This window comes from Benincasa hispida, chromosome 11 (assembly GCF_009727055.1).
Source record: "Benincasa hispida cultivar B227 chromosome 11, ASM972705v1, whole genome shotgun sequence".
NCBI lineage: Eukaryota > Viridiplantae > Streptophyta > Magnoliopsida > Cucurbitales > Cucurbitaceae > Benincasa > Benincasa hispida.
The window spans coordinates 57,655,439-57,668,796 of record NC_052359.1 but is presented as its reverse complement, the minus strand read 5'-3'; the positions used below and the strand labels follow the sequence as shown (position 1 = coordinate 57,668,796).

Here is a 13,358-nt window from a genome sequence, read left to right as displayed (position 1 = left end):
AATCAAATCATAAGTTTAGTTTTCAAAAAAAATATTTTTACTTTTAAAGTTTGAGTAGGAAATCAAGTGTTTCTATAACATATGCAAAAATCATAACTAATTTGGAAGGGAACAAATATAAATATAAAAAACATAAAATTATAAACAGAATCATTTTAAAAAAGAACTAAAAAAATGTCTAATTTAGGATCAGTTTTGGACTAAAAAGAAAAAAATCCAACCCATAACTTTAGAGGAGTTTTGAAACTATAAGGCATAAATGTGTAAAGAGTTTGGAAACCTCATTATAATATACTGTATCCAAATAACCATGTGGTGAAAACTAAGTTGAGGATTTATTTGAAATTAAATGGTAGACAAAGTGGTGATTTGTTGATTGATGAGCCATTGATTTCCATCAACATATGAAACATCCAAGTAGGGTTGAGCTTCCACTTGATTCAGCTGCTTTGAATATGGCACTCTCGAACTGTAATTTGCTCCATCTCCAAAGCATTCGTATTCCCCAAACAACACACTCCTGATAATCAAAACAGACATCAACACTTGTTATTAAGTCAAAAGAAAAATATTTGTTTTTGAACTCTTAGGCAAAGTCATTTCAAATTGACTCTTGTATTACTGATCTCTCGAAGGGTCTCTCCAGTCATTCCATCCATCGGCAGCTACGATGTCGGTCATGTATGTTTTAGAGAAGACAACGGTGGCACAAGCGCCCCAGGCACGACCAAGCCACACCTTCCCAGAGCCATTGATGGTGCAATTGATGAAAGCAAAACCAGTTTCCTCATTTCTTGTTTGCCTTCCTTGAGCTGTGATGGCTCCACTCACCCCACCCTCCAACACTTCTTTTGCTATTGACTTGATCCTACAGCCCTACCATTTACCAAAACAAACAAATATTCTCATTCTAAGCTTTTATATATATATAGAGAGAGAGAGACGATAATTACATACATCGTAGAGCGTTCGAGCATTGCCAAAGATGAAATCGATGGATCCTTGAATGAAACATTCTTTGAAGTAATGTCTCCCTTTGTCATCATAAAGTGTGTCTTGAGCTCCATAAAATCCACATCCATAGAAAGCAGCTTCATCTCCTGCAATTCGAAGTGCAACTGCTTGTCCTCCAACAATCCCTGGAGTTGCCTCAGGAGCTGTGTTCTTTTCCCCCACCAACAAAACAAAAAACAAAAAAAAAAATCATCATTAAAGATTAAAAGTAATAAAGACCAACCATTTAGATTGACTTTCTAAATACGTAAAAGCACTGTTGAAGAGGCTTTAAAAATAGAGTTGACCAAGAAAAAGGAAGATGCTTTCTACTTTGAAGCTGATGTTGTAGGCAATGAAGTTCGAAGCAAAGATGGTGACCGAAGAGCTGTAAGTGGTGCCTCCTGTGGAATTGGCTGTGTCATTCCATTCTATTGCAGTGTTGAGATAACTTTGACCTTGAATTATCAAGTTTGTTTTGTTGGCTTCTATCACTACCTTCTCCCTGCCAACATTTTTCTTTTAGTTCAATATAAAAAACAAAAAAAAAAAAAGGAAGAAGAAGAAAGAGAGAGGGGTTACGGACCTCGTACCTTTCAATTAAGAGTTTTTGTACGGATGGCCATCTCCCAAGCATCCTGATGATTAATAACCCATTCTTTAAAAACAAATGAAAACTAACCTTTTACTTACGTCATAACGCACTTACCATTTTAGACTTGGTATCACATAAGAAGCATCTTGCCCATCATGAAATGGGTGTAACCCTATTCCAATGGCAATATCTATCACGGTTTTCATTTTTTCTCACCCTTTCGCCAGTCAGCCTCACAGGTGTTTTCCTACAGCGATATTCGAACGTACCACTTCAAGAACAACCTTGTTACATACTTCAAGGACATTTCACATCTTGTTTAAAAATCATGATGTTTTTTAAAAATCACGACAGGGCTACGCTTGAATGTCGCAATGAGATAGCATCTACGAGGCTAATTGGTGAAAGGATGAGAAAAAATAAAAATTGCAATAGTCATTGTCATCGGGTTAGGGCTACAGCCATTTCATGATGGGCAAGACATCCCTAATGCTATACCAAGTCAAGGCAGTAAGTTAATGATAACATAAGCAAAAGATTAGTTTTCATTCATTTTAAGGAGCGGTTTATTGATCCTTAGATGCCTGGGAGAGAGTCATTTATAATCTGATATAATGTTTTAACTAAACTTGATAAAAGTGGGAAGAAGAGTTAAAAAATACCATGACCAAAATAGAAGATGGTTTAGAAGCTTAGAGACTAAAATCACATCAAAACCAAAAACTTGTGTTCAAAAGAAAAAATTTTTAACTGCCCCCTTTCCAAGAATTAGTAGAGTTGGAAGATTTGAATGTGTGATGAAAAATAATGACCTGTAGATTCCAGAGTCAATTAGGATAAGGGTCCTTGAAGAGCCATATTCAGGAACAGCATCCACTGCCTTTTGCACACTACTAAAATTTGCACATCCCTTTAAATCAACAGTCAAAGTAAGTGAAACATTGTACAAAGATATCAAATCAAAGTTCCATTTCTTCTCATCACAACTCTTTTTATGCTTCCATTGATCGTGGTGTTTGGACACAAATTGAGTCATAAGAGATAAAAGCTCATCCAAACCACTCTCTTTCACTAGACTGCTGAAAATGCCAAGCTCAAAAGCACCGTCGTGAGGACCTACAGTGGCGACAATGGCGGTCAACGGAAGTGAGAATGAGCACAGGGCAATGGTGATGGAAAGAGCTACAATGACAAGAGTATAGAGCCAAAAGAAGAAGTTTGTTTTGATCCTCATGAGTCTTAGAAGGAAGAAATTTATGTCATTTGGAACAAGTGAAGGGTAAAGATGTTATATATTTGAGTTTGAGGGAATGGGAGTTTAGTGGAAGATTGGCTTGGCAGGTAAGTAACCTAAAGATTTCCCATGTATTATTATTTTGGTTTCTGATGATGATGCCAATGTCAACTTTTAAAGGGAAAGAGGTTTGAAATCAAAGAGTTGATGAACAAAGCATGAAAATGTATTTTAAAAAAGAGAGGATGCAAAAGAAGAAAAAAATGGTCTTTACAAGTTTAATTTTGAAGGTAAGTTTTGAGTATCATTACACTTCTTTCTCCATCTCTATTGCTAATGATGCTTTAAGGCAAAGCATAGGGGCGGTTGTGAGTGTGACTATTTGTGAATATCGTCTTAATTATAAAGCAAAATAGTGCACTTTTTACTGCTTCTTTAGTAGATGTGGGAGTCGGAGTCCTCACAATGTTTTGATAGCTAGAAATTTATCCATTTTAGATTAACGAATAAGCATACATTATCATTATATAATTTAAATTGAATAAATATCTTTCAATAATCTTTTATTAGCTTGATTAAAATATGTACCAATCATCATTTTAGATAGTAAGAACATAAAAATTAAAAAAATAAGAATAATTAAAAGGCTAAAAGACTAAAGGGTCATGGATTCAATCATATGGATTTCTTTGACCCCAAATGTGTGCGTAAATTACTCCGAACACTCATGAATATAATATATATATGTAAAATTTGTCATTTTTAGATCTCACTTCCCCACTCTTGTGAACACATCTCTACCTTGACCTTCCAAATTTACTTGCCAATTGTCATTACTGTCCCTATGCATTACTTGCTTTCCACTTATAACCTCAATAGTTCATAAATTACAAGAAAAAACACGTTGAATATCCAAAAAGATCATTTCAAGAGAAATTTATGATCGGTTGAGGGGGTTTTTTTCTTTTTGGATACTGGGAGGGTTCGTTAAATTTGAATGTCCTAACCATTTAGGACATTTATGACTTGTATTATAATTCCATAAACGATATAAATAGTGATGCAACGATTTTTACATTTCACAGACCAAACCAACATATTTGCAAGATATGCTAAACAAATCAAAAAATGAAAGACACCTATTACCATTTCTAAAGTTGCTTAGATTAATTCCTAAACTAAACTAAAATATTAAATAAATAAATAAAATTTGCATCATTCTATTTGTAAATAATAAAATTTCCTTCTAAAATCATTACACAAAGCAAAATGAACTAACTATAAACATATCATACTAACATATATGGGCACTTGAATATTCACAAGCACGCATTGGGTTACCAAGCATGAATGGAAAGGGTATTTAGAATGGCTTTGCCTAAAACCATCACCTACGAAGACTGACTATCGGGTAAGGGCCAGTGAGAAGGTTGGGGAAAGGTACATTTCAAGATGTAATATAACTAAAATGGATATATTTAGCTAGCTACTACACTCATCTTACTGAACAGCCTAAAAAGGGGGGGGAAAGTTTGTAAGCTATACACAGACAAAGCTACAGAATGAGATGGTGGGAGAGAACGGAGAGGGAACATCACTCACACCCTCCATGGTTGGTCTTGGTCACAATGGAGCACCTACAACCCGACACGAGGGAACCGTTTTCTGAAGCATGGATGTGCCTTTGAATGTCACCATCTGGCAGCAACGTCTTCTATAGCTGCTGAGCTGCAGTGAGTCGTCACAAAAATTTTGTTTTAGCTGTGGCTGGTATTCACATGTTTTGGGTAATGAATATGTGCTATATATTGTTATGTTATATGAAGAATATACCTGGTCTGGTTTTATTCTCTTGAAACCGAATTTTTCAGTCCAAATAGACTCGGCCTCTTCAGCAGCCGGGAGAACAAGGCATTTGACTTTCAGGAACGCTAGCAGCCTCTCAATGCACGAAAACAATGTTTGGAAGTAGCCCTGTCATCATTACACGTAGGAAACATAGGAAAGAATCAAATCAGAATGGCCAAAATATTGCAAACTCTTGTATAAAGTCAAAGATGTCAAAAACATTCCAAATTGCCTTGCAAATAACTCGGAATAAGCCAGGTGTAAAGAGAAATCAAAGGACGCGGAATAAGGTATTTTCACGGGCAGTTCCAATAAGAAACCGTGGGTGAAAAAAAATATAATTCTTTAAAAAAAAAAACTGTATTATTGGGGGGGTGGGGGGGGGGGGGGGGGTGGGTGGGGGGGGGGGTGGTTTTTTGGATTGGTTAGACAGACCTTGCCATGGTTACCATTACTTGTTGCAACCAGTGGCAGCTCTGCAATATCTTGCCCAAAAACTCGAAGCATTGCCGCTGATACAACAAATGAGCTGTGCAAAAAATAAAGCTAGAAATTTGTAATTATACTTTGTAACAGGTATTGGGTCGCATCAATAAGCAAGATTCTTACTTGACAATTAATATGGCACAATACATGCCTCCAAACTCTTGTCCACCTACATTCCTTCTGTGAGATAGAATGACAGATAAGAACAAAAATATAAACTACCACTAATAAAACTGAATATGGTCGCTACTATTCTTTCTGTCAGACAAAATCATAATGAAATGACGTGTCACTAACCCGTACACCATGGCTGGAATAAGATCGCGTCCACTTGCTATATCAACTATAGGATCAAAGCGATCCTGTAAATTAATGATATGTTTTAATCAGATATTGCACCTATGGCATAATTCAAATGCTGGCAACAAATTCTCACAGCATGAAATTTTTAGACTTCCCATGATACACATATCAGTACATATATAGACACATACACACAACAAAGACAATCTAGAATCTACCATGGATTGAACAATGCTTCCTCAGACTCATCAGCATTGCGCTTTTGTATTTGTAGATCATAGCATATATTGTTGTTGGGATAAGTTTTCATGAGACATAAGTAATTTCCAGGACAAAAATGGTAGTTTAACCAAAAATAAAATAACGAGAGAGAAAAACAAAAATGTTATCTAAAATAGTATCTTAATCAAAACAGATTACTGCTCAAGGAATGCACTTAAGAATCAAAATGAGAAAATATATAAGACAACTTACGTGGAAGATAGCAATGGCCTCTGATAATAGTAACCGAGTTTCAGGTGAAGCAATTTTGCCACTGATAAGCCTCCAACTGACATCAACTGCCTGAATGTCTGAACCATTTTCTCCAAGCTTTTTATTGACAGCATCTAAAAGTGAATTTGGAAGCTTTTCTGGCCCACGAATTAGCAGCTTCTGTAGAGCAGAATGTATCCTCGTACAAACTATGCTACAAAACCACTTTCCTCTTGGCAATTCCTGTTTCATTAACGGTCTTTACATTTTATTATCCCAGAAAATATAAGGGCATCGAACAAGGAAAGAAATCATTTTCACACAAAGGATTGAGTAAAAAGCAAGACCGTGTTCTCATTTAATACCTTAAGCAATGCCATTTTGTGGTCTTTTAGACAGCCCACATGAAATTCCTTCTCGCACTGACCAGAAATCAAATGAAGAAATTGAAGAAAAAGCATAACGGAATGCAACATGGGCAAGAAACTGGAATTGAGTCGATGAAAACAGCACCTGAATGTTTAACTAGAAGTTAAGACGATATGGTAAGATACCTGATCACAAAGTATAATTGTGCGGGGACCAAAACCTGATTTGCTAAAATCAGAGCCACTGCATACGAAGAGGAAAAAGGAAATATCGAACTTCAATGCAAAAGCAACATATAAGATAGCACAATGAAAAGAAAAATGAGAAATCTTCTGCCGGAACATCTGAGAGAATGAAAGTTAATATTATTACCGGCATAACACACATCCACTAAGATATGTTTCTATGTTCCTAACAATTCGAATGCATCTTTTAGTTATCTGCTCAATAGGGTCAACTCCATGTACCCTTCCGGCTGCAAAAGCATTGACATTATGCTCAACAAACTTCTCTCTTTGGAACATATTCTGGCAAAATTTACAATACCAATCACCACGAGGAATACTTGATAATGATGCACATTCTGCACAAATGAATGGAACTGCAAATCAAAAACTCTAATCTGGCTAACTACAAGATCCACTATTCAGAAAAAAGAATGAGGCCAATTTGACTCATGAGCTTAACACACACACACACACAAAATATGTTTAAACTGGAGAAAAGTTATTGTTATTAAAATCAAATAAAATAAATAGTTAATTAATTATTTTTAAATAATTAAAATTAAAAATTAAAAAATGAAAAACGTAGATTAAATTGTCTAACCACTGTACTCTATATTATGATTCACCTTTGTGGAATGCCCTTGGGCAGCCATCACAAAGCAAAAGATTTCCACCATCTAGACATATTATGCACAAGTCATCATTATCCTTTGCAGAATACTTGCGCCCTTTTGAGAGAGAGATTGCCAATTCATGCAGAGAAACCCCATTTGACGTGTAAATGTATGCATAACTGCCAAATAAAAACCCATGAGACATTGAAAAGCTTGGAATTATTAGTTTGAGCTGCCATAAAACTAAAGGAAAATATGCTCACGGTTTCTTTCGGGAAGACCAACCAGCATGAACTTCGAATTGTGAAGGACTAACCTGCACATGGAACGTAAAAAGAAAGTGTTTGCAGTAGCACTCAAGAATCTGGATGTACAAGCATTTAAAAGGGCTTACCACACAATTGCAGCAGCAACATAAAATTCCAGATCCCTTCTTATAACCCTGGAGCAATTTCTGTATGTAAAGAGAGAAGAAATAAATCACTATACACGTTAATAAACTGAAGTAAGACTTGATTAGTTACACAGATAAGCATACATGATCTGTCTTAACTACCTGACCCCTGGCGAAATAAGCTACTTCAGTCCCATCAGGCAATCCGTCTTCCTCAAAAACCAACTTATGCAACCTCTGATCTCTTAAGAATAGAAGTATTCAAAGATAAAGTAATCAAAATAATTATCAAGACTATGAGAGGTATTTGCTTCCATAATATGGAAACAGATGGAAATTTGGGCCACTAAGAACTAAAAATCAACAAATGATTTAAAAATCACTAACTTCGTTGTAATCTTCCATTGATTTTTTGCTAATGAAGAACTACACTTTGAAGCACTTTGGGGGGATTTTAACATTGAGGCTGGCTTCAGTGACCTGCAATTTAAAATAAAAAAGGCATTAAAAAGATAAAACATTTGACAAGAAAATAATGCAGCAGTTTTCGCTGGAATTAAATGGATTACACCCAACCACAACAAACAAGAGAAAACTTCCAAACACAAAACCTCCACTTATTAATATTCAATCTATCCTAAATGTTTAATCAGAAATTTACAAATGTAATTAACTAATAACTAAAACTAATAAGTTAACTAAACTAATCTATTACATATTAGATAACCAATTATATCACGTATTCTTGCTTCCAATACCATTTGCATGAAAGAAACCCATCTTAGAGTTCAGGTGAAGCAAACAACAACAACAAAAATAAAAGTTAATTCCATTTGGCATATGACAAGATAAATTCCAACTAAAAAAAGTCTTCAATATTCTTCTGAAATCCATATTAGAAACGACAGCAATCAACCAAACTAATCCAACAAACAGGAGACCAAATTCCGAAAGTTTCTGTCTCATATGAATATTCAGGAGTTCAACCAATAGGCTAATAATCCCAATTCATGGATTCAAAGCAGATCCTATAATAATAATATTTCAAAAAGGACAAGAAGATCCTCGAGCTTAACCATGTTCGTGCTTATGTTGACGTCTTTGGTCAGAACAAAACACTCACATTTTCTTGGATGAGAAGGGCATTGGCTACTTTATTGAATCTACTTCCCTATTAGCTAACACTTAAAGCAAGTTCAAGTTATCTCCCCCCTTTTGTAATTATAGCTTAAACACCCTTACTAATCAACGGAGGTGTTTTTTGTAATTATCTCTCAATAGGATCTTGTGTATCATCTTATCAAATGAATGGTTACTACTTCCAATCAAGATCATCTATTTAATCATCATCCACAAATTCTTGGCAAGAGATGTCATCATCAACCTTGACTATCTTCCCAAGATTATCCTAAAAATAATTTTCATTTTCTTCAAACTGAGATGTTGGGTAAAAAGCTGCATCATTGTAATGAGGGTTGAAGTCGTACATTTGGGTAAATGATGGTCTGCATCTTGAATGAATAAGTGAGTGGGTCTCTTTTTTTCTTTCTTTCTTTTCTTTTCTTTTCTTTTCTTTTTCTTTGTTTTCTTTCTTTCTTTCTTTCTTTCTTTCTTTTTTTTTTTTTTTTTTTTTTTTTTTTTTTTTTTTTTTTTTTTTTTGTCTTCTCTAGCTTTTTGTCCATTACAACTAAGGTTTTACGTTTAGCAGATGAAGAACTCTTGCTTTACTGCCAAAGGGAAAGGTAAATGTGCTGTGCCAGGAAAAGAAAATGAGGATGGAATAGTTCTCATTGTTCAAGTAACCACCGACTTTTCTTCCTTTTCCTCCCTCTACGGTCGCCACTATGCTCCTTCACACTTGCTTCCAAGTCACCATTTGATTTGGGTCATCGTTGTTTAGAAAGAATTGGTGGCATGGTATTGGCGTCAAATAAGGACCAAAGGAGGTGGGGAAGTGAAGGGAAATTGTGATGTGCACTACACCTCCGATTATTCAACTCCAATTGGCATACATGGCCACCATACCTCCCCAGGTACAACCAAGGATATGGATTAAGTAGGTTTTAGTGTTTAAATGGATTAAGCCAAATCTATGGGAACAAGGAGAAGTTTTCAAAATGAGAGAAGACTACCTAAAATCCCTCAATTCATTCACGTTCAGACCTTCTAAATGCAACTTAAATTTGGTTTTTTAACCGTAGAAGAAAATTAAATTTTTAAAAATAAATAAATAAATAATAATAATAAAATGCTAATTGACAAATTAATAAAAGTATTAAACTAAACTAATCTACAAGGTAAAAATAAGCAACTAAACTAGAAAATATGAAATCTCAATAACATTAATTTTCCATTTCACGTACAAGTACAAGCCACCGCATAAGAGAGATAAAGTTAAAGATATTAAGAAAAATAAAAGTCTTCTCAAAAAGCATTGTGGGTAAAAACAGTAATCTAGAGATAAACCATACTGACTTCTTTCTCTTCTTCAATACACTCTTATTATTTGAAGGAATATGCATTGGTGCAGTTTTGGGGGACCTTGAGATGGGAATGTATTCGAACGATTTTGACCTGAAAGTTATGCCAATGATTGAACTTGGAAGGCATTAGAGTTGAAAATTTTAGGGAAAAAAAAGCAGCATACTGTTAACTTAATGCCATGAATTTCAAATTTTATTCTTCAATCCCCAAATGTGACAGGGAAGAATGGAAAGGAAGTGGAATGAAAATAAAAATGAAAATGAAGTATAGCCAGTAGTATATTATTAGGGAAAAATAACACAGAGAGAGAATAATACTCACTTTGCTTTTGTTACCCATTTGCGTTTATATCGTGAAGAGATAGGTACTGGAGCACTTCCAGATGATTTTGATGTGGTTGGTTCTGTCGACCTGAAAAACAGAACTAACTTAAAATACATCTTAAATATTATACTGATGGGGGAAAAAAAAAATCAAGACCACCTATTAGTGTATTCATGTCCTAAATCATAATAAATGTACAGAATCCACATTTTTCAACATAATAAATGGCGTCCCAGAAAATTACACTGTTGAAGAGAGTGCATCAATGTTACATGCATAACGTAATCCCACTATTTAGAAGCGCTACACGACCCAATTTAAAAACTTCAAAGTTTCACTATCTGATGGAGTTCTGCGTGTCCCAAACTTGCAAAAGATATCACTTTCATAAGCAGTTCGTGTACTAGCTGTCGTGGAGAATTTTAAATAATTATATTACTGGATATTACTGGATACGTTGTCATATGTAAATTGTATACCAAGGAAGAACACAAAATTCTAACTTAATTTTCCAGAAGCCATAACATGAAAGAAGCATTTGGGTTATAGGAAAAGGAGCAAAACGAAATGATGAATCGACAAGAACCCATGATAATACAATCAAATTAAAGACAAAATCTTATTCCAGAAACAGGGAGACAACACAAAGCTGAAAGAAGTATATACCGTACCTCAATCTCTTATCAATTGCGGAAGTGGGAGGAGGTGGCAGTGCCAGCGTACACTTAGATCGCTTTGATTCCTCGCACGAGGGGCATAAAGGTCCCACTTGTCCAACAGATGAAGGAAAGCATCCTAGAAATAGTTAAACTCACTAATTATCAGATTATCATGACGTATGGCTAATTGCAACAAATAATAGAAACCCAGAATTTCACCTTTACACTCTCTACACGTAAAATTTTTTCCTTCTGGAGAAGAGCTAATCAGACTTTGTATAGTGGCCTCAAGTGTCTGCCTACTTCCCTTACATGCTCTCAACAAGTCGAGCAGGCTCTTCCCATTCTCAAGACATATATACTGTGCTGCTCGTTTATATTGTTTACAAGCGTGGATCTCAAATTGTGAAGGAGGAATGACCTAGGTTGAAGAAAAAGAAATTAAAGGAACGCAAGTGGGGAGAAAGAAATAACTAGCAAAAATCACTTCATGAATTCCCATGTTAAGATCAAAGAGATTACAGACTCTGCATCCGTTGCAGGAGGAGCATGTACACAAAATCCCACCATCTTTAATTGTACCGCGCAGACCAAAGTCATATGCCTGAGATCAAAATGAAGTCAGTTCCAAGATACACATCACAAACCCAATTCCAAATGAATTAACATACTGAGAATTAAATAGTTAGAATTCGAGAATTTGAATGAGCAAATAGCAATAACCTTTTTTACACCCATGTAAATGACAGGTACCCCCTCAAGCAAACCAGTATCAAACAGCTCCCTCACAGTCATTGGCTTCTTATTCAATGCAATCTTTTTCGACATTTTCAATTCCAACTTATTCTTCGGAGTTGACAGTGAGTTGACTGTTTCACTTGTTTCCCCGCCGACATCTGAAATAACTTCCTCTTTAACTGAGCTTATTGCAATTGGGGTGACTTCCATGGGCTCAACCTTCGGTCTTAATGAGGAGCGTGTAAAGCGCTTAATTCCCCACCCAGGAAAATTCCCCTCAACGTTTATGGCCTTTGCAATAACTACGGGACTCCCCTCGGCCCCTTCTTCCTTATGTGCAGAATTTTCCAGTACCCCATCGGACTCTTTCTTACAAACAGAACTCGTCGTTTGAATTTGAACCTCCTCAGTTCTACAACTTTCCCCTGCTGCAAAGCTTCCAAGAATTTCCAGTTCCACCGTACTATCACATTTCTTCCTATTATCATTCTCCGACAACCCGCTGTACACATTGATCTGAGACTTCCTTCCTCTAGTATATACAATCAGACCATTCACAACAGAGCCTTTAAATCTCTTGCAGCCACCACTCCGGGCAGCCTCATCTAAATAATTACTACCCGACCTCGCCTCAGCTAGAGTCTCACTACGAGTATGACCAAGAGTCCCCTCAAGCTGAGATTGAACTTCCAAAGCAAAAGCCAACTCCCGCTTCATACCTAATAATAATCTGTCCTCGAAACTAGAAATCTACAAACAGAAAGAATACGAACCTCGAACTTCTAGAATTTGAAAAGAGAACTACGGAACAACGAATGTAGCAGTGGATCGCAAGTATCGCCGTGAGGAGACATGGAGAAACAGAGAGAGAGATCGGAACAAATTGAAGTTAGGGTTTTGAAGAGGTTTTTAACAGAAAGTGAAGGGAGAAAGAGGAAGAAGATGCAGCATCAAGAAGCATCTTGTGGAATTGGAAGGTAAAGGGCAGTGAGAGTTGAGAGTGAAACAATGGAGAAGGATAAAGATGGAGGCAGGCCTGTACAGAGACGGGCAGATGGGGCAGCATTCTCAAATTTCGCTATTTTACGGAACGGAATTACAGACTCGAACCGAAGAAAATGAAATATGGATTAATACGTCGTCGTCACAACCACGGGCCGAAATAGGACCATCATATCTCTTGAGCCGGCCCAGTATGTCCATTTGGGTTATTATTATTATTTTTAGATTTGCACATAAAACATCCTCTCCTAAGGCTATATATTTCAAAAATCTTTAAATTTGAATTTTTCTAAAAAAAAAAAGATTTCAGTATTATTTTTGGATAAATTTATCATTTTTTATTATTTTTATTTCTAATTTTATATATATTTTCCTATTCTCAAAACTTTCTTAATGATGGAAAGAGAAATTGCATTTATTATGGAGAGAATATGTGTTTAATACGATTTTTTCATATTTTTAAATAAAGAGAGAAAATGCATTTATCTGTTAATATTTTTCCTTTATTTAATTTAATTAGAGAGAGAAAATGCATTTAGTGAAATTTTATTTTTTATTTTCGTTGGTTTCACCTTTTTTTTCAGTTTCATGGTTACTTAAAATATACCTCAAAA

General features: G+C 35.5%; 2 protein-coding genes across 4 annotated transcripts; both read right to left on the bottom strand.

Moving 5' to 3' along the window:
• Window positions 1-206: 206 nt before the first annotated feature.
• Window positions 207-2,855, bottom strand: LOC120091766 (putative pectinesterase 14). The gene is made up of 5 exons (XM_039049888.1): window positions 2,401-2,855; window positions 1,327-1,498; window positions 958-1,164; window positions 623-876; window positions 207-520 (listed from the first exon to the last, which is right to left on the bottom strand). Exons 1-5 carry the CDS (start codon window positions 2,820-2,822, stop codon window positions 346-348), a joined length of 1,230 nt encoding a protein of 409 aa, XP_038905816.1. The 5' UTR covers window positions 2,823-2,855; the 3' UTR covers window positions 207-345.
• Window positions 2,856-4,077: 1,222 nt separating this feature from the next.
• On the bottom strand, window positions 4,078-12,835 carry LOC120090368. Of its 3 annotated transcripts, none has more exons than XM_039047981.1 (20): window positions 11,728-12,835; window positions 11,531-11,608; window positions 11,224-11,425; window positions 11,017-11,140; window positions 10,343-10,432; window positions 10,013-10,111; window positions 7,925-8,017; window positions 7,682-7,781; window positions 7,538-7,597; window positions 7,407-7,459; window positions 7,156-7,322; window positions 6,675-6,885; window positions 6,488-6,545; window positions 6,299-6,355; window positions 5,934-6,176; window positions 5,454-5,518; window positions 5,280-5,336; window positions 5,106-5,199; window positions 4,656-4,796; window positions 4,078-4,550 (listed from the first exon to the last, which is right to left on the bottom strand). In XM_039047981.1, exons 1-20 carry the CDS (start codon window positions 12,457-12,459, stop codon window positions 4,446-4,448), a joined length of 2,829 nt encoding a protein of 942 aa, XP_038903909.1. In that variant the 5' UTR covers window positions 12,460-12,835; the 3' UTR covers window positions 4,078-4,445. The 3 variants fall into 3 exon arrangements, with proteins under 3 accessions (XP_038903909.1, XP_038903910.1, XP_038903911.1); XM_039047982.1 differs by having other exon boundaries at window positions 7,700-7,781; window positions 11,728-12,834; XM_039047983.1 differs by lacking the exon at window positions 10,013-10,111.
• Window positions 12,836-13,358: the final 523 nt, after the last annotated feature.